We start from the raw sequence: 26821 nt of genomic DNA, 5'->3' as shown, positions 1-26821 counted from the left end.
ACTTCCCCTTAAAGACCACCCACAGCACGTATACTGCGGCAAGGCGGCTCTATTGTCCAAAACAAAGTACCTCTATGTTGTTTCATGCAATAGATACTGTGGAGGCGCCTGCTGCGGGGGGGGGGGGGGTCCACCCACAATCACTTCAGAGAAGCAGAACGGGGATCTGCTTATGTAAGCAAGGCAGATCCCCATTCGGACAGGGGTGAACATGGAGATCAAAAACAGCCAGTTGTGTTCTTCCTGTTAGTACTTCCCCCACACAGTTAGAAATATAATGAGGACATGTTTAACCCTTTGATCGCCCCGATGTTAACCCCTTCCCTACCAGAGTTATTTATACAGTGATTGGTGCATTTTTTTTTTTTTAGGACTGATCACGATATTGCTGTCACCGGTCCCCAAAAAGTGTCACAAGTGACAAAAGGGTCAGATTTGTCCACCGCAATCCCAGGAAAAAATAAAAATTTAAAAAAGTGCTGATTGTCGACATTACCAGTAAAAACAATATTTTTTTTTTTAAAAGTCCATAAATCTATCCCGTAGATTGCAGACGCAATAACATTTGCGCAAACCGATCAATATATGCTTATTGTGATTTTTTATTTTTTACCAAAAATACGTAGAATTTACCTAAATTGAAGTTTTAAATTTTTTGGACATGTATTATAGCAAAAGTAAAAAAAAATTTTTATAGCGCAAAAAAAACAGCAGAGGTGATTACTACCAAAAGAAAGTTCTATTTGTGGGAGGGTAAAAAAAAAAGGACATCAATTTTATTTGGGTACAATGTCGCACGACCGCTCAATTCTCAGTTAAAATAACAGTACCGTATCGCAAAAAATTGCCTTTCATTTCTGTAAAAAGGGGGGGGGGGAGCTGTGACTTTAAATGAGGCAGTGACGGGGTAAGGTCACCTGCCTCCATCCCTGGTACAAATAAAGGAGTGGAAATCTGGGACTATAAATGAAGCTATGCGGTGATGAAAAAACAAAAAAACAAACTATAATATCATGTTTATTGATACATATACACAAGTCATAACAAAATATAGTGAATAACTAGTATTGCTCATTAGTAACACACACACACACACACACACACACACACACACACACACGTGTGCTTCATTTAAAGGGGTGTTAAAGCGCCCCCCTTTTTTTTTTTTTTAAACCACATGCCGACCAGGCCATAGCCGAAAGACGCCTACAGCGCGGTCAGCTTATTCTGGGAGGGCATCCATGGACATCCTCACAGAATCTTGCTCCCGCGTGCCCCCTGGGGGCGCGCACCCGGGTCCCGCCTGTTGCTCTCCTTTTTTTCTATAATTGCACCCGGGAACATCCGTGACCACCGGGTCCAGAGGACCCGGCGCATTACGGTAAACGGCCGATGATCGCGGCCGTTTACCACATGATCGCTCTGTCAAATGACGGAACGATCACTTGTAAACAAACCGGCATCATGTCATGACACTGGTTCCTCCCTTCCCTCTCTGTACCGATCTTTTTTGATTAATAGCGCAAAAAATAAAAATAAAACAGTGGTGATCAAATACCACCAAAAGAAAGCTCTATTTGTGTAAAAAAAAAAAAAAAAAAAAAAAAAAAAAGAAGGACAAAAATTGAATTTGGGTACAGTGGTGTATGACTGAGTAATTGTCATTCAAAGTGTGAGAGCACCAAAAGCTGAAAATTGGTCTGGTTAGGAAGGGGGTTTAAGTGCCCAGTGATCAAGTGGTTAAAACAATGTCATACTTGCCGTCACTGTGCAGTTCGTATTGCAGAGTGGCCCCGATCCTCGACTTCTGGGGTCCACCAGTGGCGCTGGTAGCTCCTCCCCGCATTGAGTGCTTGCGTTGGAGAAGGCTCTTCTAAGGTGGACACCCGTGCAGACGCGCTCCCGAGTCCTCCTGTGTACATTCACACAGAATGCAGGATGCGGCCGCACCCCCCATCCATAGGATGCATTAAGGTGAAAAAATGCAAGGGTTTACAACCCCTTTAAAGTCCCAAATTTCCCCTCTTTTTTTATATCAATAGAATGTAGTTACCTGACTAGCATGCCACACATTCATAAATACAGACCAAAATATAGCAGAACAGCCTATTGTAGAATGCACAACATCAATATACCCATAAATACAAGGCTTATAAACCGCCTTGAGCTTCACTAACTCCAGCAGCATAATGAAATTACCTTAGAACTCAGAGACCAACTGGTTAACATGAGAAACTGTCAATAGAATGGAAATTTTTGATGTATTTATAAAAAAAAAAAAAAAAAAAAAAAAAAAAAAAAAAAAAAAAGCTTATGAACAACGGCTAAAAATTGCCGTTTCCTTACAGCGGGTCTATGACTCCTGCAGTGGTTCCCTCGTCACTCATTCACTCCCTGTTCATTATGGAGCATAATAAGGAAATGCACAGTAATAGGATTAGGTTAGTGTGCCTGCTTCTATTACAACCATGAGGGTTGTCTGAGGATGACTTCCAGGATACCTCCATCAATGACAAATCAGTGTCTGTGCTCTAGAACTAGGAAGCCCAGGTATCCAAAAATTGCAGCATCCTCCTGAGATTCATCACTGAAAGTCATACGACTTATACAGTGGGGACGGAAAGTATTCAGACCCCCTTACATTTTTCACTCTTTGCTATATTGCAGCCATTTCCTAAAATCATTTAAGTTTTTTTTTTAATTTTTGAAAATGTATAAAAAAAATAAAAAAAAAATAAAAAACTGAAATATCACATGGTCCTAAGTATTCAGACCCTTTGCTCTGTATTTAGTAGAAGCACCCTTTTGATCTAATACAGCCATGAGTCTTTTTGGGAAAGATGCAACAAGTTTTTCACACCTGGATTTGGGGATCCTCTGCCATTCCTCCTTGCAGATCTTCAGTTCTGTCAGGTTGGATGGTAAACGTTGGTTGAAAGACATTTTTAGGTCTGAGCAAAGGGTCTGAATACTTAGGACCATGTGATATTTCAGTTTTTCTTTTTTAATAAATCTGCAAAAATGTCAACAATTCTGTGTTTTTCTGTCAATATGGGGTGCTGTGTGTACATCAATGGGGGGAAAAAAATGAACTTAAATGCTTTTAGCAAATGGCTGCAATATAACAGAGTGAAAAATTTAAGGGGGTCTGAATACTTTTTGTCCCCACTGTATGTCACTATACGAGTTTGGGGACACGCACCAGTGCCAACAGGGATGTGGAATTTGGAGAAGCGACTGTGTCTGGGCATCCCTTGTGTCCCAGCTATGATCTTCGGGACTGCCTGCACAATAGAATACCATTGCATCCCTGTGCAGGTAAACACAGCCCTCCGGAGCTGTATGCTTTAGTGCACCCGGTGTGAACAAGGCCTTACCCATGCTTTGTCTATTTAAAAATAAGCTGCAAGTACATCAAAATTCTACTTCATCTGTGAGAAATCCAGTAAGCTCCAAACCTGTTGTAAACTGACAACACTGCCTACTGGTAGACTGAAATTTTAAGTGCTGTGAGCTCTGCAAGAGCTCTCACCCTGATATGTATATGACAATAAGGGAAGGTGTTCTGTAGTTGTAGCACTTTCTAGCCTAGGTAACAATGCTAGAAACAGTACAGTGAGTGAATGCGGTCAACCTAGGACAAGGAGTGTATTACTGACATTACAACCAGGTGAAACAAAAAGGGAGAAAGTCTAAAACAAAGAAAACTAAAGCAGCCACCACATCTAAGGGCTTGTAAGCTGCAATATATATATATATATATATATATATATATATATATATATATATATATATATATATATATATATATATATATATATATATATATATATATATACACACATATACACATATATATATATATATACATATACACACACACACACACACACACACTATATTTTAGATTCACTGACAAAATCTACAATATTTCAAAAGCATGTAAAATGATTAGGTTTACGCACAATTCCATCCAAAAAAAAAAAAAAAAGTTAAGTGTGGAAATATCTTAATTACTCTAATTCACAGGTCCCAAACGGCCAGACCAATGACACTTGTTTTCTATGGGAGGTGTTAGAACTGCCTGCTCTTTGGCATTGCAAGAGCCTCACCATACTACCTATTGAGGATGGTAAAAGTATACTGTGGTGTGGAGAGAAAAAAAAAAAAAAAAAAAAGAAGAAGATTATGTGAGTTGTCATAGTACACATTTTACAGTTTTTTTTCTAATCAAACCTTCAAAGTTTGGTCAGTACCAATCTTGTTGGCGTTGATGTATCCAAAATCAGCTTGCCCATAATTGTTTTCAGGCTTCTCCACCCAGGATGGGTGATAGCACACATTTGGAAGGGGGGGGGGGGGGGCGTTTGACCCATACAGAGTAAAGACCCAGAGTTTGTGGGTGCAAGGGAGACACGGGTGTAGCATATAGCCTGCTGCCAGTAGCCTGCCAAACTCAATGACAGGCTGAAATACACAGCGGGTGGATGCTGTTCCAAGCAGTACTTGCATTCAGGGACTTATGTCTGAAATGTGGATTTCCTACTTTCAGGGCATACATTCCTGACCACATACAGTCCTAAGCGCGAGTACCACCCATTACAGCGTCTAGCCATCACTGAGTTCAACAGGCTTCCCTGGTGCCCAAAAATTCCAGCATTTTTAAAAACTGTACAGCTCAAACAACCCATAAACATGAGCCCCAAGTTATCTAAACACCCCCAGTTCTTAGTCCTTAAAAACATAGAAGGGCCAATTTACACAACACATAAAAAAGCAATAGAGACACTTCTCTGTTGGCCTGCAGTCCCATGCATTTCTTCGTGTTTATGTGCTTTTTTTTCTGCGCAGTACATTTTTTTTTTTAAAGGTACGTTTCCTCTCACCTAATTTTGGGTGAGGTGCACTGCAGTGCGTTTCTTTCACGCTTACATGCGTTTATGTGCGATAAAATTCTTATATGTTTTAACACGCATGCTGTATAAACATAGCATGTTGACATGACATAGAAAACTATTGTTTTCTGTGTCATTGCAGTTCCATGCAAGGACGCACTGATAACTACACATGGTGTGATTGGGTCCTTAGATTGACATTACCATAAAAGGCAAAAAAAATTATTATATAAAAAAAAAACAAAAAAAAAAAAAACAAACACATCTAAAGTATCTTTTGCCTAATCAATATACAGCTGTCACATGACCCAGCGCTCTCTCTCCCAGCCTGTCTGCAGAGAAACATAAGAGGAGCTTCTAGTCCTCTGCTGCTGGTCACATCTTCAAAATAAATAAATAAAATAAATGATAAAAAAAAAAAAAAAAATGCCTTTGGAATATAGAGTAAAAATAATAAATATTAATAAATTGTTTTAAATTGTCATACAAATATGTATTTAAAATCAAATCTATTATCTCTTGACAATTGCATGGTGAGGGCAGATTTCTGACAGTCACCAGCTGCGACACACCCCTCCCTATAGGATAATAGGGAGGTGAAGCCTCCATTAATCTACATGTAATACCCTGTCCCAGTGTTCAGCTATTTAGCAGGCATGGAGGAGGATGGAGGGAGCAGGCTGTCATTTAACACTGTGTATACACCCACGTGTCACATGGGCTGCTCAGATGTGATAGGGTGGAAATGCTCAGCATAGAAACTCATTAAAAACTGAGCATGTGCAGAGTTGCCACCACTGATCTGCAAAAACAGTAATTGAATTGAGGATATGAACAGAAGGTAGTGAGAGAGCAGCAGGATCAACCAGGATGTTTAAGAATACAGAAAATCTATTGTGCCTATGATTTTCTCCTTTATGGAGGCAAATAAAAACGTACCTGATAAAAAAGAATACAGAAAATCAATCTCATAGTGACTGAGTGACTATGTACAGCATGTAATACACCATTTATTAATCTTTTTTTATGATGTGGGTTTAGTGACACTTTAAATTTTGTGCAATTTTAGCTTTACTGGCTTGAATTCGTTCCAATAGGTGGCCTTGTTTGTATCATTCGGCTCGACAAAAGCCAGGCAGACAATTCTTGGCCAAATAGCACAGCATTCCATCAGATTCAGGTACACTGACCGAATGAAAGAAATCCTGATGTGTATGGCCAGTTTTATTCTGGCTTCTGATATGTGGAGAATTGTAGAAAGACCGGGTGTAGAATGCATTTCAGTCAGTTACACCAGATGTCAAAATACATCTGAGTTTAATGAATAGATAACTGGACTGAGGGGGCGACTCTTGACAGCTGCCTGGAGTTCCACTTTCAGCATCTCACTGCAGAACAGATTCCCGCATATACACGTCCTATGCGGCAGGTGATATCAAATGTATGCATCACTTCTCATACAATGTCAGAGTAATCATGCATGACGATTACCTTTAATGTAGATCAGCATGGAAACATCTAAGTGGTTTCTATTCATAGTTTCATGCAGAGTGGGGCTTCTAACTGCCATCATACTGCAAGACCACTATATTATATTAACACATTCACAACCAGAGAAGATAGCAACGTCTAATGGTATTTTGCTGGGAAGGCACATAGTAAGGAAGTCTGGGACTGTGGGAGAGGAAGCGAGGAAACGACCACAGCAGATCTCATATAGTGTACAGAGTGGACTAGAATTGGCTATATACATACACTGAATTTGTTCCATGAGTGGACCTGCATGCACCAGCTTTTGTCAAAGGGGGGAGTGGAAAATTCTCGACCTAACAGCGCCCACCTCCAATCAGATGAAGGAACGTAGCTTCTGTTCAAAAGTTCTGACAGCCGCGGGTGTCAGCTGTTGGAATACAATAGCTAGCACTATAGATTCATCCATATATCCCACTTAGCATGCATGTGGGGGGGGTTAACGTGTTTGTTACCCCAACATTTCATATTCCTGATATGTGGCTGCTGTACCATGTACTTGTATGAGAAAGTATCCAGTTCTCTTTGTATTGCTTCCTTTGTGTGAGATCCCTGGTGTTCCTGCCAGTCCCTCTGCTTTCCTATTAAAAACTGACCACACTAAACAGGAGAACAAACCATTGTCAATTCTCCAGCTATGCTGGGAACTCCATGTACTCTCCTCCAATGATCAGACTTGTTCTGACACATCTTCCCTGAACAGTCATTCATTGGGTAGCTCAGTGTAATGTTGCTACCCCCCCCCCCCCCCCAGCTCTTATGCAGCAGTGAACAGAGGGAATGTGATCATTTCTGGAGAAAAAAAAAAATTATATTAATTTTTTTTATTATTATTGCTGTTGGCGTATTATATATATATACATATACACACACACACACACACACATTCTATGTATGTATATATATATATATGTATGTATGTATGTGTATGTATGTATGTGTATGTATGTATGTGTATGTATGTATGTGTATATGTATGTATGTGTATATGTATGTATGTGTATATGTATGTATGTGTATGTATGTATGTATGTGTATATGTATGTATGTGTATATGTATGTATGTGTATGTATGTATGTATGTGTATGTATGTATGTATGTGTATATGTATGTATGTGTATATGTATGTATGTGTATGTGTATGTGTATATGTATATATATATATATATATATATATATATATATATATATATATATATATATATATATATATATATATATATATATATATATATATATATATATATATATATACACACATACATACATATACACACACAATTTTTTGCCTGAAATAACTTTAAAAGGTAGAAGAAAGACTACAATTGTGTTAATGTGAGACAATATTTTTTTTTTTTTTTGTGGTCTTGTTGCTCAGAATATATAGAGGAGGGTTTTTTTTTTTTTTTAAAGAAACATATAATCACGAAAGCTGAATGATTTAGTAGATATAAAACTTTAATGAATATCAAATGTGTATTTTGAATGACTTTATTTTGTGTATGTAAATGTGTTTTGTCGTTTGTAAAAAATGTAAGAAAATGAATAAAAATATGTTGGAATATAAAAAATAAAATCCTTCCATTTTATTCAACCTGTGGGTTGAACAAGACATCTTGGCATGTATGGCCAAGCTTAGCTTTAGCTTGTACAGCAGCAGTGAAGGAGCTTCTCCCGCTAATATTGAAGGTCAAAAACGTTGGTATTGCAGCACATGAACCTATCCTACCACGTCAGCATTTACCATCACTACCTTGTCATTCTAAATAATAATTATCTATGTGGCGTTTCAGACATTTTGTCTGGTGATAAATAATCTTATATTAAATCCTTCACAAAGAATCCCCCCTCCATGACCACCCAGCTGAAAAAAAAAATGGTGATATTACTGTGATAGAAAGTATTCATTTAGCACATGATTCTGAAGGACAACATAATCGCCTTTCCACCAGTTTATATACAAAAGGCCAGATTTACTATCTATCTTTACTATATCTTGAAACTGTCAAGAACAGCCAATATAGTTCAGAAGCCAGTGAATGCAATCCATTATTCCTCTCCATATTACTCACCATTACACAGATTCCAGTACAAGCTTATCAGCTTTCTTTTTTTTAATAAAGCAACTGTACTCCTTTATCTTTAGCAATGATTCATGATGTTTGGACAGGCGTGCAACATTTATGTTTTGGCAGCTAAATGATGATCCATACTCTGTGCAGTTTATAATGAGATTTTGCATGGATGAGAAAAACGGACAGAGAGTTTTTGAGCTTGAAAAGAGTGTATGAAAAGGAGGTAAAAAGATACAGACTCAAATCTGGTACATACAAATAGTTAAAAACTGACAGCTGCGGTTGGAACTGCTGTACTAACAGTCACACCTTAGTACAGCAATCTCCCCCGCTGAGTTGTGTTCTGACAGGAGGATCCCCCTGCACAGAGCAAGTAGACATAACATGTACATGTTTGTTATTTTAAAAAGAAAAAAAATCTGTGCCTTTAAAATCACTTTAAAAAGGTAAAAACAACAACTTTAAAGTAGATGTAAACCCGCTCTCATCCTTTCTAAACTACTGCAGTATTGGTTACCTAGAGGGATATACATGCCTCCTGCATGTATACTTATCTGTCAAATGTCTCCTCTGTCTGCTATGATGCCCGGAAAACTGCAGATTTTGTGAGTGGGTCTGTTTTCCAGGGCTCAGTGGGTGAAGTCGTGATGTCAGACTCCCCGCCCACCTCTACACTCCCCTTATCAACATGCATTTTCTCCTGTGTATTTCTTACACTGAACTTCTGCTATGATCACCAACATCCAGTCAAAACCCAGAAAAGTCCCCACATGACTTCAGCATGCCAAATCATGCTGAGGTGTGGAACAGCTAATCCTTGCAGAGCTGCTGAAGAAAGGAGTGGGGGTGGTAATTAAAAAATAATGCATGTCTTAGGCTAGTGCCCGAGATATGTAAATCACCTGTCACTCACAGCAAGGGGGGAAGAACGGACAAAGATTTCACAGTTCACAGATTTCTGTTTTGTCAATGAAAAAAGATATAAAGATTGCTCAGCGCTGGAGTAAAGAGGAAGTAAACTCTCCCAATCTGATGCTTCTTTTCATTTAGTCCATTATAATAAGTAATTATCAAACTATAGCCACTGTAATCCTGCACAAATCGCATATTACTTACTCTTTAACCACTTGCCGACCGCCGCACGACGATATACGTCGGCAGAATGGCACGGGCAGGCATATGGGCGTATATATAAGTCCCTGCCTGCCCGCGGGTGGGGGGCCCGATCGGGCCCCCCCCCGGTGCCTGCGGCGGTCAGCATTTCTTCGAGAGCGATCCGGGATGAGGGGGCGGCCATTCATTCATGGCCACCCCCTCGCGATCGCTCTCGACGAATGGAAATCCCCGGTGACATCACTTCCTCTCCTGTAATGTAAACACAGGAGAGGAAGTGATGTATTCTCTCCTCCGTGTCGGTATTTTCCGTTCCGACACGGAGGAGAGCGGATCGGTGAGTTGCACCAACACTCTACACACACAGTAGAACATGCCAGGCACACTCACACCCCCCCTTTACCCCCCGATCACCCCCCCAATTACCCCTGCCCCCCAGTCACAGTGACACCAATGTCATTTTTTTTTTTTTTTTTTTTTTTTTTGCATTGGTGTCATTTGTGACTGTAATAACTGTTAGGGCAGTTAGAGTTAGCCCCCTTTAGTTCTAATGTACCCCCCTAACCCCCCCAATAAAGGTTTAACCCCGTGATCACCCCCCGTCGCCAGTGTCACTAAGGCTGGGTTCACATTGCAGCGGTTTATGAGAACGAATGTGATTCGCACCGCACTGCAGTGCAAATCACATCCGATCTCTGTGCGATTCGAGTTCAGCCATTCGCCGCACCCGCCGCACCCGCCACACCCGCCGCACCCGCCGCAAATTCGCACGGGACCCTTTTTTTGGCCCGCAGCAGAATCGGATCGCATGGGTGTTCACACCATGCGATCCGAGTTTGCAGATCGCACTGCGATATGCGAACTGATCTGGGGGTGTCAGTAACATTTCACTGACACTCCCAGCAGTTCGCATAGGGCAGTGTGAACTGCCGCCGGGAGGCATGCGATGCGGGAACCCGCCGCGGATTCGCGGCGTTTCCGCATCGCTCCAGTGTGAACCCAGCCTAATAAGCGATCATTTTTCTGATCGCCGTATTAGTGTCACAGGTGACGCTAGTTAGGCAGGTAGGTATTTAGGTTCGCCGCAGCTTTTTATAGCGCCAGGGACCCCCATATACTACCGCATAAAGCCCCCTGATTGCCCCCTAGTTAACCCTTTCACCAGTGATCACCATATAACTGTTACAGGTGACGCTGGTTGGTTAGTTATTTTTTTATAGTTTCAGGGCACCCGCCATTTATTACCTAATAAAGGTTTAACCCCCTGATCACCCGGCGGGTGTCATTTGTGACTAATAACTGTTAGGGCAGTTAGGGTTAGCCCCCTTTAGTTCTAAGGTACCCCCCTAACCCCCCCAATAAAGGTTTAACCCCGTGATCACCCCCCGTCGCCAGTGTCACTAAGGCTGGGTTCAGATTGCAGCGGTTTGAGAACGGATGTGATTCGCACCGCACTGCAGTGCAAATCACATCCGATCTCTGTGCGATTCGAGTTCAGCCATTCGCCGCACCCGCCGCACCCGCCACACCCGCCGCACCCGCCGCAAATTCGCACGGGACCCTTTTTTTGGCCCGCAGCAGAATCGGATCGCATGGGTGTTCACACCATGCGATCCGAGTTTGCAGATCGCACTGCGATATGCGAACTGATCTGGGGGTGTCAGTAACATTTCACTGACACTCCCAGCAGTTCGCATAGGGCAGTGTGAACTGCCGCCGGGAGGCATGCGATGCGGGAACCCGCCGCGCATTCGTGGCGTTCCCGCATCGCTCCAGTGTGAACCCAGCCTAATAAGCGATCGTTTTTCTGATCGCTGTATTAGTGTCACAGGTGACGCTAGTTAGGCAGGTAGGTATTTAGGTTCGCCGCAGCTTTTTATAGCGCCAGGGACCCCCATATACTACCGCATAAAGCCCCCTGATTGCCCCCTAGTTAACCCTTTCACCAGTGATCACCATATAACTGTTACAGGTGACGCTGGTTGGTTAGTTATTTTTTTATAGTTTCAGGGCACCCGCCATTTATTACCTAGTCTCACTAGTGTACCCCTAAATTTAGGGGTGTCTACTTTCCAAAATGGGGTCATTTGGGGGGGGTTTGTGCCATCTTGGCATTTTATGGCCTTCAAAACTGTAACGCCCTTAGAAAGCCTGAAGGCGGTGCTTGGTTTTCGGGGCCCCGTACGCGGCTAGGCTCCCAAAAAGTCCCACATATGTGGTATCCCCGTACTCAGGAGAAGCAGCAGAATTTATTTTGGGGTGTCATTTCACATATGCCCATGGCATGCGTGAGCAATATATCATTTAGTGACAACTTTGTGAAAAAAAAAAAAAAAAAAAAAAGTTTGTAATTTTCCCGCAACTTGTGGCAAAATATAAAATATTCCATGGACTCAACATGCCTCTCAGCAAATAGCTTGGGGTGTCTACTTTCTAAAATGGGGTCATTTGTGGGGGTTTTGTGCCATCTTGGCATTTTATGGCCTTCAAAACTGTAATAGGTAGTGAGGAGTGAAGTCAAATATTTACGCCCTTAGAAAGCCTGAAGGCGGTGCTTGGTTTTCGGGGCCCCGTACGCGGCTAGGCTCCCAAAAAGTCCCACATATGTGGTATCCCCGTACTCAGGAGAAGCAGCAGAATTTATTTTGGGGTGTCATTTCACATACGCCCATAGCATGTGTGAGCAATATATCATTTAGTGACAACTTTGTGAAAAAAAAAAAAAAAAAAAAAAAGTTTGTAATTTTCCCGCAACTTGTGGCAAAATATAAAATATTCCATGAACTCAACATGCCTCTCAGCAAATAGCTTGGGGTGTCTACTTTCTAAAATGGGGTCATTTGTGGGGGTTTTGTGCCATCTTGGCATTTTATGGCCTTCAAAACTGTAATAGGTAGTGAGAAGTGAACTCAAAAATTTACGCCCTTAGAAAGCCTGAAGGCGGTGCTTGGTTTTCGGGGCCCCGTACGCGGCTAGGCTCCCAAAAAGTCCCACATATGTGGTATCCCCGTACTCAGGAGAAGCAGCAGAATTTATTTTGGGGTGTCATTTCACATACGCCCATAGCATGTGTGAGCAATATATCATTTAGTGACAACTTTGTGTAAAAAAAAAAAAAATATTTTTTTTTGTCATTATTCAATCGCTTGAGGCAAAAAAATAAAATATTCAATGGGCTCAACATGCCTCTTATCAATTTCCTTAGGGGGTCTACTTTCCAAAATGGGGTCATTTGGGGGGGTTTTGTACTGCCCTGCCATTTTAGCACCTCAAGAAATGAGATAGGCAGTCGTAAACTAAAAGCTGCGTAAATTCCAGAAAACGTACCTTAGTTTGTAGATGTGACAACTTTTGCACAAACCAATAAATATACAATTATTGACTTTTTTTTTACCAAAGACATGTGGCTGAATACATTTTGGCCTAAATGTATGACTAAAATTGAGTTTATTGGATTTTTCTAATAACAAAAAGTAGAAAATATCATTTTTTTTCAAAATTTGCGGTCTTTTTACGTTTATATCGCAAAAAATAAAAATCGCAGAGGCAATCAAATACCATCAAAAGAAAGCTCTATTTGTGGGAAGAAAAGGACGCAAATTTTGTTTGGGTACAACATTGCATGACCGCGCAATTACCAGTTAAAGCAGCGCAGTGCCAAAGTGTAAAAAGACCTCTGGTCATTTACCAGCAAAATGGTCCGGTCTGAAAGTGGTTAAAGAAACTTTAACAAACGTGTTTCCAGGGGTTAGGCAGCGCCATCTTAAGTATTGTTTTCTGAGTCCACAGTGGAGTGTATTTCCGCCCTTACACTTCCTGTACTGTTAACCAAGCCTCCTTCTTAATCCAACATTTCTAAGGAAACCCTGTTTCCCTGTTCATAGCAGACTTGTTTTATTTCATAGTATTTACTTGTGCCGATTACCTAGTGTTTGCCTTTGTCAGTCTTATCAGCTTCAGCTGATAAGACTGCAGTAATGCTGTCCCATTCCCTGCTTTACACTGCATGTGATGTCACATGGGGTGTAGGAGGAAGCTCTCAGTCTCCTGGGATTTCAGTGTTGTGTGCCGTAAAAAAGTCCTGATAATAGATAGACAAAGTAGACAGAATGTGCCGTAAATCAGGGGAGATCTGGGCATGCTCAGTGACATCATTCTAAAGAACGAAAAGGATTACAGCAATACTAAGTAAGGAGATATCTACAAGCAGTGTTCATTAGGGTTTTTATGCTGATTTACATGGGACAAAGTTGTGGGGGACAGTTTACAACAACTTTAACTCTTTGTGGCAAGACTGGGCACAGCTGAACTGAAATCCCATACACACTATTGTGCCAGACAAAAAAAAATAAAAATAAAAAAAATATATATATATATATATTGGGTTTACATCCACTTTAAATCTTTCGAACCACTTTAACTTCAATCTGGTCAGAATATCTTCACTCCATAAATTATCAGAGGGGACGAATGACTGAGGCCGGTTTTCTACTCCTCTTACCTAATTGTAACCATTTTCAGGCTCGGTTCACACAGGGGCGACTTGTCCAGGCGACTTCGCCGCCTGACAAGTCACGCTCCGTTCTGTACTATGGAACCGTTCTAATAGGAGCGACTCAAGTCGCTCCGACTTAGAAAAAAGGTTCCTGTACTACTTTTGGGGCGACTTCAGGCGACTTGCATTGATTTCTATACAGAAGTCGTTTTGCAAGTCGCCGCTGAAGTCGTTTGCAGGTCGCGTCTGAGTCGAGCTGCAAGTCGTGCCGCCCCTGTGTGAACCGAGCCTTACTGCACACAGACATGAGATCATTTAAAAAAAAATAAATAAATAACAAAACAAAAAATAAAAAACACAAACATCCAAGACAGGACAGCCATTCAGTTCTCTCGATATCTTGCAGTAAACAAAACAATAAAATGTGTTAGTAAGCCATAATATATGCTAAAGTCTTTATCAATTGTCTGAGGAATGCTGGCTTTATTACACCTGCTGGTCAATAGCACACGCAACAGTTTGGAGACTTCTAGGCAATATAAACAATATAAAAACAATATACAGATCCATCCTAACAACATCAAGGCATTAAATCAACAAATTATTTACACAGAAGATTCCGGCTGGTTCGATTTAGATGAGATGCCATTTTCCAGCAACAATCATGGTCCTATTTCCATTTTGTATAATAAAATAAACTGGCCCCTTTGTTCTTCCCAAAGTCAAATATTTATTTCATGGTGAATCTGCATTTTTTTTTCCCCTGTTTGTTTTTCTATCTCAGTGGTGTCCGGAATACCTTAAGAGTGGCCTCAGAAGAAAATGGGGCTGGGGGCCAAAAAAGATGATCACCAGTGGACCCCGAGCAGTGAGGCAGATAATCACAATGAATAATTTACAGGCACGCTTTCATCCTGGACGCCCTGAATCCTAAGGAGTCTGGGGAGAATGCTGCACATCTGCTAAATGAGCGGAAGAATTGAGGAGGAGGAGGGGAGCACAAGGACCTGCTTGTAGCACCTATACAATTTATCCAAAGCAAACAATATACTGACAGGCAGAACATACGCTCTGCAATACAGAAAATAAATAACGGCTAAACAGGAGTATAAATCAAGATTTTTCACAGTAATAAAACCTGCAGCAAACATTAAAAACACAACATCATTCATATCTGAACTTAAACTGAGCGCCTGTATCATCACTGAAGGGGGCAAACATCAAAGATACCCAGCTAATAATAAGCAACGACTGATGTAAAACCCTGAACAGAGAAACTGCAAACAAGAAAAGAATGTATTTTCTTTAATGCATCAGATAATGTTGATTTTTGTCCCAGTAATGCATTCACTTTGCACCAGGGGATCTACAATAAAAATCCCCATGTGGAATGTACTGGGCAAACACAAACAAAACCTCACTGTTATAAACTGTCTATGGATGCCGGAGCTTCCTTTTCTCAACTGTTTATGAAAGGCGCAAATAGTCTGCAAGGGTTTTGCTTCACAGAAAAAAAAGTCTTAAAAAGCCATCAGGGAGCCAAGTATATTCATAAATCTTGGAAAAGCGAGCCAGAGAAAATAAAAAAAGGCAAAGACAAGAGCCTGAAGGAGTCTAGTAGAGCGGTTTGTAATTGGCAACCAGGAGCTATAGTACCAACTCCACCCAGTGCTATATAGCATGTGAAGTTGTGTTATTGGCGAGGGGACAGCTTGTGCTCACGGCAAGATATTTCTCACATGCCTACGAACCTGCCACTATGAGAGCGCAGCTGTGATCTACCGTCTGCCGACCCAGCGTTAACAAGAGGAACGAGACAGACTGCGGCTCAGCAGTATGGAGGAGAGAGGTGTCAGGGAGGGGAAGACAACTCTTCTATGTTGGTGGCAGAAATGTGCTTAAAAACATACAATTCTATACGACAAGGTCAATGCTTGTTACCTAAAAATCTAAATTTTCATAAAAATTTTAAATAATATTTTATATATATATATATATATATATATATATATATATATATATATATATATATATATATATATATATATATATATATATACACATACACACACACACACACACACACACGTGCCAGTCCCCTCTTTTGTCCACAAAGATCTTTAATGTATGTTTGACTCAATTGAATTAGCTTCTCCATAGTAAATTGTTTTAGAAAATCCATAGTAAATTGTTTTTCTAATTCTTTTCAAATGTTCACAGTGCTGATTGGCCCTGCGCTGATCACATGCAACCTTCCAAGGAAGAGGGAAAAAAAAAAAATTCTGTGCCCCCCAATATAAGACCGGACAAGGGGTCCCTGACAAATGGGCATTTTTTTTTTCGTTTTGGACAAGCTGTGTGGGATGTTGCAATAGCCCTACTGGTATGGTATTTAAAGTGGTTGTAAACCTCAGATATGAAATATGAACAAAGCCTATCCCCTCTAGTGTGTCATCCTCTGATATCAGCATGAATTACCTCTGACAAGTTTTCCTGACACTAAAGCCTAGTATACACTTAGTTCTTTTTTGCTCAATCCAGTGGGCTGAATGAAAAAAAAAACTGAAGAGCTGGGGAGGAGATCCTGTACCAGCAATCCAATGTTAGAACAGCGATCTCTCCTCTGAGCTATTGTGTTCTGCCAGGGGGACGGCCCTCCACCAGGACATATTGGCTGAGAGTGCTGATGGGGTGCCAATCCGCAGACCTTTTTTGGTCATGCCCCTTCGACAGAAGCCAGACATTTGGCCAGCTTCTGTCAGACTGGCTGCCCATACCGCCCAATATCTGGCCCTAGTGTATGGGGCTTAAGAAAAGAAAGGTGACAGGGGAGGGATCTCCAGCTGATTCACAGCCTTGGCTCAGTTCCTGTGTGTCCCTTCCCTCCAATCAGCTTTACTACACTGAGCTTTGCAGATTGTAACTTCAGTTCTCCGCCCCCTTATTTCCGACAGCTCAGACAAGCTTTATAAATGATGGCTTTAAATGGATGTAGAGAGGAAAATACAGCAGATAAACAGGTACAACTTCTGTAGGAGGATTTGTTTGAGCTTGTGCATCACCCGAGGCCACGTCACATCACTAGAAACTAATGTACAGTTTTAATGTAACCCATTGGTCATCAACCCTATCCTCCGGGCCCACTAACAGGCCAGGTTTTATGTATTACCTTGGGGAGATGCAGACTAGAATACTGCAATCACTGAACAGCAAATTATATCACCTGTGATGCATTTCAGTTATCTTGCAAACCTGGCCTGTTAGTGGACCCTGAGGACAGGGTTGATGACCACTGATGTAACCTATCTGTGCTCTTTAAATGCATATTGATTTTTTTTTTCCTCAAAAGGTGACGTTAGCCTTTAGGCTGGGTTCACACTGAAGCGATGCGGGAACGCCGCGAATCCGCAGCGTTTTCCCGCATCGCATGCCTCCCGCCGGCAGTTCACACTGCCCTATGCGGACTGCTGGGAGTGTCAGTGAAATGTTAATGACACCCCCAGATCAGTTCGCATATTGCAGTGCGATCTGCAAACTCGGACAGGAATCGGATCGCATGGTGTGAACACCCATGCGATCCGATTCTGCTGCGGACCAAAAAAAGGGTCCCGTGCGAGTTTGCGGCGGGTGCGATGCGAATTCAGCCATACTATCTGTATGTATCAGTGCGGTGCGAATCACATCCGGTTCTCGCTGCCGCAGCGGTGTGAACCCAGCCTTAAAGAGACACAGGCAACAAGCCTCATTTTTGTAAAAGGACCCTTGAAGCCCTGACAGTCCTCTTACTAATGCTTCCTCATCACTCTTCCCTCTGTCCCACCCAATGACAATACCCAGTTGTAAAATGTATGGAGAAGCAGTTACCTTTCCCCAGGGGACAATACTCAGGTCTAGCAGTCAATTCCTATGCCCGAGCACTGTCACATGATCAGGAGAGTGAGGTTACTGCTACCCTTTGCACACAACACAAAGCATCCCTTGGGATTTTAGTGGCAGTTGCAATGGAAGCAGAATCGGTGAGGAAGCATTGGCAAGGTGAGGATGAAGGTTTTGTGTCGGGATAGGAAGGGCTTTTACCACGACAAAGTCACTTTGCATCGAATTGGTAAAGTGAGTGACTGGAACTTTAACACATTAAAGGAGAACTGTATCCCATGCCCAACAGTTAAATTCATGGATTGCAAATAGAAATACTAGGAAAAATATGCAAGCATACATACTTTTAGAAGTGTTTTGTCTGCATGTATGTATGTATGTGTGGTGATGTATGCAGGTGCAGCCAGACACTTTCTATCTTCTACCTTGGCCTGTTCTAGCTGCCTTGTTCAGAGATCATGGACTTTCCTCTGCCCCTTTCGACATCCAGACACTTCACTTTCTGCAAAAGGGAGCAATGTATGGTGCTGTACTCATCAATGTAGCTCATTCCACTACTCCCCTACCTCACCCCTTTTGTGATTTCCCCTCCCCCTGCTTTTATGCGGAATATGGAGAGGAGGAGAGAACACTGGGTCCAGGAGAAAGCCTAGTAGAATTTTACTAAGGCCTTGTTCATATGGGCTTCAGCTTGTATAAAAGCAGTGTGTACAGCAAGATGTTTCTGCAAGCTTTGGTCAAGCCTTTAAAGTACCATTCAGCTCCAGTTTAGGGAGGCTAAAACACAGATCATAAAGCCAACTGAGCCCAGTGCTGCAAGTATTTGTCATTTGAGAATTCAATTTCCAAAAAAAATAAAATATATACAATTCTTATTTGTCTGGATTCCTTTTGCAGTGAATGAGCTTACATCAAACCAGGCCCTGCCTACAGTCACCAACATAAAGCTCTCAATGTCCAATTTGCATATGCCAGTCTGGGTAGTGGGCAAGCACATAATTCAATGCCGATGTCTGGAATGGGGAGCGATTGATATGAAGAGGAATACTGCAATTTACACAATATGATGTCATCTTCAGCAGCCAGAGGGGTTACAAGGACCATCAACATAGTAAAAGTGAAAAGGCCATGTTGGCTTTATTGAAATTCTGTAACCCTTTGGGGTTAGTTTTGCTTTCACATTACATAAAAGCAGTACAACAGACACAAGCGTCCACCTATGCTCCAACACTCGAGAGGTCCCTAGCCAGCATATTCTCCCTGGCTTTTTTCGGGGGTGGGGGTGGGGGGGGGGCTGTCTTTGACCATCTTTAAAAGCCAGCACAAGAGGATGTGCACTTTAGTTCTGTCATGCCAGCACAAAGGGAGTGAACTGAGCGGGGTAAGAGGCGGGGGAGTTGCACAATTGTAGTGTCTGGCCTGTCCTGCAAAGAAAGGAGAATGGCACATGGGGCAGCGGACTTTGCAAAGGTGCTCCCACAACTGCATGTTCTATTCAGAAGCTATAGAACTGCATAAGGGGCATTTCAGAAAAGGTTGCTGAAAGTGAACTTACACGTTAAGGAATAAAGGCCGTTTCAAATGAGTTTAGCTGTAACCCAATTCTGCAGATGTCTGGAGAAATTCTGCAATATAGAGGTTATCACAAAAAGAAGCAAAAACACGTCATTATATTGACTTTCCTGACAGCAGTATAGGAATGTACATATGTGGTTTCTCTACAAGGCCCCCTAAAGCTACATAGAAAGACTATTCCTCAAACGGGATGCGTGACAATCAAATCCTTCTCCACTGCATGCAATGGCATCGCTAGGAGTCAAAATTCCTTGTGAGGGTGATGAAGGGCTGAAAAACAAATTCAAAAGAATGCTAAATAGATTAAAGGATATCTAAAGTCCAAAAGGTTGTTCTTGCTTTGGAAAGAGGAGTTAAAGTGTTACTAAAACCCTAGACCCTGCATTCATTCATTCATTATATCTGGTCTCCCACAATACAAAGAACATGGAAATGCAATAATGTTAGTAAATATAAACTGCCAAATTACCTTCTCTCATCAGCAGTATATAACAATCTTATGAGTGTGTGGTGAAATCTTGTAAGAGGAATTTTAAGTCTCCTCTGCCTGTCCTATGAGGCTGCAGCACCCTGACCCTCTGTCTGGACAGTACTGATTGGCCCTGTGCTGATCACATGCACGCTCCCAAAGGGAAAAAAAAAAAAACACACACTCTAGCAATACCCACCAAACTGAGCATGTGCAGAGTGCCCATGGGGCACTGTACTATCAGTAGATGGGCGGGGGGCAGTAAAAGAAGGGGAGGTTCAGAGAAGACAGTATTAACCCATTAGGTTCCACAGTTAGTATAACAAGCATGCTTTAATGCATAAATAGACTGATCTTACTTTTAGTAAGATCTTAAAAGGGTTTAGAAACCCTGGCAGGATATTATTGCACTCACAAGGAAGATTTAACCCATCCATTTTTCTGTGGTGACCATTGTCAGACTGAAACTGGAATAGAAGGTAAATATTTCACTTTTTATGGAGACAACTAAAAGCAGATTTCCCTCCCTTTAGAATAATTTCCTGTCTTTTTCTGCTATGTCTAGAGGACAGGAGGTTAAACTTCCCTAATGGGGCATCACAGTGGTGTAGTGGATAGCACTCTCACCTAGCAGTAAAAGGGTTGCTGGTTCGAATCCCAACCACGACACTACCTGCCTGGAGTTTGTATGTTGTGCCTGTGTGGGTTTCCTCCGTTACTCCGTTTTCCTCCCACACTCCAAAGACATGCTGGTGGTAGGTTAATTGGATCCTGTCCAAACTGCCCCTAGCATGTGTATGTATGTATGAATGGGATCTTAGAGTGTAAGCTCCTTGAGAGTAGGGACTGATGTGAATGTACAATGTAAAGCGCTGCACAATTTGATGGCGCTATATATGTACCTGAAATAAATAAGATAAATAATGGAACATGTATGACAAAGAAAAACAATAGAAGTCTTTACTATACTCAAAATAAAAATAAATACCATAAAGTAAAACGTTTTGGTAAACCAAGCTTAAAGCAACTAATAGACATCACTGGCAACAAAAAGATTTTCAAACACCTGCGCTGGGTTTCACCATGACAAATGCACCTAACCAAGTGCCATTCTGCATATGATACACACTACATATTGCTTCAGTTGTGTACAGGTAATAAATCACTGGAAAATGCTAATTTTGGCCAGCAAACTCCAGCTAGACTCAAGGCCTTTAAAAGAACCAATTTCCAAAAACACATTATTTTGCCAAAAGTATTGTGACACCTGCCTTTACACGCACATGAACTTTAATGGCATCCCAGTCTTACTCTGTAGGGTTCAATATGGAGTTGGCCCACTCTTTGCAGCTATAACAGCTTCAACTCTTCTGGGAAGGCTTCCACAAGGCTTAGGAGCGTGTCTATGGGAATGTTTGTGTACCATCTACAATCAAGGTCTAAGGTGAGTGGCAAACAGTCACATGTTTGGTCAACATTCGGTATAATGTATTTCTGTAAATTGAAAAATGGATTTTCTCCAAATTACTCCGCCAAAGTCCTTCTGTGGTGACATTAGATGCCCTTTAGAGCAGTTATGATGAAGAAAATGTTAATTTAGAATGACAGCACTTGTTAAAACATTTAATAATTTATCATGTTTTTCTCCAGAGGTCTATTTTTATGAAATTCATCTTCTTTACATAATGTGTCTTTCTGGTCCATGAAATCAAACATGTTCCTCCTTACCTTCAATAGACGGGGCCTGGTCTTGGGCTGCATACAACATCTCCTTGAAAGCCTGAGGGAGATAAGTGCACATTATGGTTAGTTGTCATCGAAAGCACATTAAGCATTCCAACAAAGCATGTAATCCATGGAACAAAGCTGCAAGCTTAAAGTGACCCATCATCCAATAGATTTTTATTGGGGTTCAAACCCTCTGATAAATCAATGATCTTCAACCAGAGCAGCCACAATTTCATCTTTCCAGCAATTTTTTATTTTTTATTTGAACCCTCATGCACTACAAAGGATTGGTCCCTTTTCCTAGATCATCCCTACTGTACCTACGAAAACTATTTTCTGAAGCTACAAGAGAAATTTATGCAGTAAAATATCCGCAAGTAAAAATTCAGAATTCCTGTATTGTAAATAATTCAGAAATGTTAATTGGGATATTAAATCAGTAAAGTGGACCTTCACCCTCTTCCATATTTTCCTTCCACCCATCCTGCAGAGGTATTGAGCATTTTTGTTTTACCTTATTTTTTTGTGCACAAATGTCCGGCCCCCACCTCCCCACGCACATCATTCACCTTAGGCGATTGAAGCGCACACTGCCTGCTGTGCCTTCAGGGATTTACACTTCACATATCCCAGGAGGTATAGCCTTTCACTCAAGGAGAGGAAGGGGCGGGACTATTGCCACGTAGAAGCCTGCCCGCTGAACCTGGAAAAGCCCGCAGGCATCTTAAAGCGGGATTCCACCCTAAAGTGGAACCTCCGCTGATCGGATCCCTCCCCCCCTCCGGTGTCACAATTGACACCTTTCAGGGGGGAGGGGGGTGGAGATACCTGTCAAAGACAGGTATTTTCACCCACTTCCGGGCATAGACTCCCGTGGGAGTCTACGCCATTTCCTGCCCTGCCGCGCTGTCTGCTGGGACACACACAGGTCCCAGTGACAGCGCGGAGATTTCCTATTGCGCGGCGCGGCTCACGCATGCGCAGTAGGGAACCGGGAAGTGAAGCCGATTCGCTTCACTTCCCGATTCCCTCACCTAGAATGGTGACTACAGCAGCCGAGGCCCGAGCGATCGATCGGCCTCGGCTGCCGGCATCGCTGGAACCCGGGACAGGTGAGTGTCCATTTATTAAAAGTCAGCAGCTGTAGTATTTATAGCTGCTGGCTTTTAATATTTTTTTTTTTGGGTGGAATCCCTCTTTAATGACAGAAGACATGAGAGGTCAGATATCACCTTCGGGTAAAGCAGGGCCAGAAAAAAAAAATAATTAAAAAAAATGGGGGGTTCGGCCGGAAGGCCCGCTTTAAATAAAAAAAAATCTAGAATGTAAACTCAAGGAAATCCACAGCCTCCAAGTTTTCATAAAAACAATTTAACTTTCACGTTAGAAAGATTTACAGAACTATTTAAAAAAAAAAAAAAAAAAAAAAACACACCACACAGAAAAAAACAACAACTCCAGAATAAAATGATAATCTCAGGATCCCAGATATGTCCAAAATACACTATATCACCAAAAGTATTGGGACACCTGCCTTTACACGCACATGAACTTTAATGACACTCCAGTCTTAATCCTTTGCAGCTCTAACAGCTTCAAATCTTCTGGGAAGGCTGTCCACAAGGTTTAGGAGTGTGTCTATGGGAATGTTTGACCATTCTTCCAGAAGCGCATTTGTGAGGTCAGGCACTGATGTTGGATGAGAAGGCCTGGCTCACAGTCTCTGCTCTAATTTATCCCAAAAGGTGTTCTATCAGCTTGAGGTCAGGACTTTGTAAGGCCATTAAAGTTCCTCCACCCCAAACTCTCTTTCATTTCTTTATGGGCCTTGCTTTGTGCACTGGTCCAAATCATTTAGTGGTGGGGGATTTTGGAGTGGGGTTGTTTTTCAGGGGTTGGACTTGGCCTTTTAGTTCCAATGAAGGGAACTCCTAAGGCGACATTTTGGACAATTTCATGCTTTGTGGGAACAGTTTTGGGGTTGGCCCCTTCCTGTTCCAACATGACTGCACACCAGTGCACATACCCCCTATATACTTGCTCGTTTTTTTTTTCTTACACAGCCTGCTGCCTAAATGCAACATTCGTTTTATTCTCCCATCTATGCTCAAATGCATGGCTAGAGGAATCTCAAGTTGGCAAGTGTATTTTATTTTGATACATATTATTATACACGATTTATATAGTGCCAACAGTTTACGCAGAGCTTTACAATGTATAGGGGGGACAACACAATTACAGTTCAATACAAAAAGGGACAGGAGGGCCCTGCATTTTTATTGAAGATTTTAACGATGCAGAGAGCCAAAGCCGTACAACACTGATACAGAATTCCAGACCACTTGTTTGGAGTGGTTACAAATTTGTTACATAAGTCATCTTCCTTAAAATTGCAACGTTTATGGATGGTTGGCCATTGTACACACCCATGGCTGCCTTAATACAAAGACACTGACAACCAGCGACAGCATGCTGCTATAATGTAGTCACTGCTTTGCAGGTAAAAAAAATAAATAAATAAAAAAGTGAATTTTTTTCTATTTGAAGCCTGGAAAGCATTGCACCCAATATCAGAAGATCGTGGGTACAATGCAGGGTTCTTGCAGACTGTGTGTGTAAGCTGTCTGGCCATACATCATACAGCCTGGCAGTTAGACACTAAGAAGATGCATCAGTGAACCACCACAGCGCTCAACAGCATCATGGTAAGTTCATCGAGAACTACAAGACGACAGCCACAAACGCTGTCAGACCTTGTAGTTTACCATTCACAGAACTCTGCGAATGGATGACACGGTCAGCGGAGCCCTGCGAGGCCACATTCTTTTCAGATTGTGACAGAGAGCAGAGGGAGAAGTTTCCAGCTACCTGTCACAACAGAAGAGAGTCGGGGGGGCGGGTTTCTGGGGATGGGAACAAAACCTGTTCTCCAATGATCAGACATGCTGCTGCCCGCCCAGTTATTCATTGGGAAGATGAGTGTGCTGCTGTTTCTCCTTCCCCACCTCCGTTTTCAGCCATATAAGGAAAGTCGGTATGTGATCACTTATAAAAACAGGAAAAGAGGGTATTTATAATGTTTTATCTCTATCTCATCTATATAAAAAAACGCTTTGGCTTTCATTCACATTTGAAACTGAATGGGTTATTTTACAAGGCGAGGGTTTACATATATTTTTAAGCGGAACGTTACCTATAACAACTTGATTAAAAAAATATTCTTTATCAAAGAACATACATTCCACAATATAAATATAATACAAAAATTAGTGTGCTGTAAATTACCTCCAGCATCACTCCCGTTTCCTCTTGCAAGAGGCTGCCATTTTGCTGAAGCCCAGAGCCCCTGAACAGCAGTAAATCATAAAGCAAAATTAAATCCATGGATTTAACGGGTTCAAAAAAAAGTAACTTTCTTGGAAATGCCAACAGTCACATTTGCTTGTTTCCTCAACCAAACTGTCAAACCATCAAATGGCTGGTGTCATAACCGATCACATGTGCAGCACCATGGCAGAGCAAACGGAGGCCGCTTCCTCGGCTGTAAAGGATAGGAGGGTTTAATTCTCCTTTAAGGCAGTCAGCAGATCCGCCTCTACTAACTCAGAGGCCTAAAAACAGAGAAACTGAGCATGTACAGAGCAGGCTGAGGCAGTATTATTGGATTTTAAACAGTATATATATTTTTTTGAGACTTGACAAAGTTTTATTGATTTTCAAAAATTTCCAACAGAAAATATAAGAAAACATGAATTGTTGTAGAAAGCATCTATCTGGCAAGTTATCAACATACAGTATGGCCAGTGAAAAAAAACTTGGTTAAGACATGCAACTCATACATCCAGAGACAGTATGTGACATTATCAGATTAATGGAGTAGGATGCACAATTTCTGTAGCATAGCAGAGTCTAACCTGAAAAAGTGTGTGCCGACGTATGGAGGAGAAGAAGAGTACAGTGATCGGGTTAGGGAGAATCACAAAAGCAAGAGAAAGTAGAGAAGACCATATAGAGAGTAGTGGGACAGAAAGGATAGGAGAAGACAACCCACTATAGGAGCTCTGCACCACCCAGGGACACGAACCACAAGTGCAAGCGACCTCCTCGAGGTCAGGGTTCATCAGGGTATCAGGTTGTAGGGGTCTCCAACATAACCTACGGCTCCCATATTCAATTGTGTAAGTCAAGAGTATTATTTAGGGAGGCCGTCGGTACTCCATCCTTTCAACATCTCTGATCCTGGATTGCAGTTCAAACAGTGAGGGGGTTCCCTTTTTTTCCATTTCAGGGCCACCAAACACTGCGCTGCTGTTAGCCCAGGTGCTAAAAGCTTTTTTGATACTTTAGAAAAAGAGGGGAGTGGGATGCCCAGGAGAAAAGGTTTTTGGGTTGAAGGTCACCCAAGAGCCAAAGATGGAATGAAGTAAAGAGTGTACAGTCTGCCAATAGGGGAGGATTAGAGGGCAGGTCCAGTAGGTATAATATAGCACCCCCATATATCTTTACAACAGCGCCAGCAGTGGGGATCAGCCAACGGGTTTATGAACTGGAGCAGGTCAGGAGTTTGGTACCAGTAGAATACAATCTTGTATTGATTTTCTTTATAGAGCGTACAGATGGAGCACTTAGAAGTCTGACTATATGAGATGCCATGTCTTCAGGGGTATGCTCCCACTTGCACATATAGGCACGTTGAGGTCCGGTTGGTGACAAATCCATGGCGAGGAGCTGTTAGGTGCGTGAAAATCATACCTTTAGGGGACGAGCCCTCTAGACATATTTTCACAAAAGGTTAAGGGGGAGAATTGAAGGTTTGTTACCAAAGATTGCGCATAGTGACATATTTATAAGTAACGAAAAAAAAGTCTGTCTGGACAAATCAAAGGCATCTTGCAGATCTTGGAAGGATCGCAAGCATCTGGTATCCACCAATTGACCGTAGCAAAATAAGGCCCTATTCCTCCAAAAGTGAGACATCTGCAAGGTCAAGCTGTCCAGGACATTGGGTGTAAATATAATTGAGGTGACCAAGGAGGAGGTGGTGGTAAGCGAATATGTCAATTT

At 41.8% G+C, this 26821-nt stretch overlaps 1 protein-coding gene across 1 annotated transcript in view; it reads right to left on the bottom strand.

Annotated features, from left to right (window-relative positions):
• Positions 1–26821, bottom strand: part of XPR1 (xenotropic and polytropic retrovirus receptor 1) — a 235674-nt gene that overhangs the window by 153663 nt on the left and 55190 nt on the right. The window contains exon 2 of the mRNA XM_077453099.1: positions 21758–21809. Within this exon, the coding sequence (XP_077309225.1) occupies positions 21758–21809 (52 nt within the window). The remainder of the gene's footprint in view (positions 1–21757; positions 21810–26821) is intronic.

Source organism: Lithobates pipiens, unplaced genomic scaffold (assembly GCF_037356315.1).
Source record: "Lithobates pipiens isolate NorthernLeopardFrog02 unplaced genomic scaffold, aLitPip1_a1.2 Scaffold_23, whole genome shotgun sequence".
In the NCBI taxonomy this organism is placed as follows: Eukaryota; Metazoa; Chordata; class Amphibia; order Anura; family Ranidae; genus Lithobates; species Lithobates pipiens.
The sequence above is the reverse complement of the archived record's forward strand: the minus strand, read 5'-3'. Positions and strand labels throughout refer to the sequence as shown.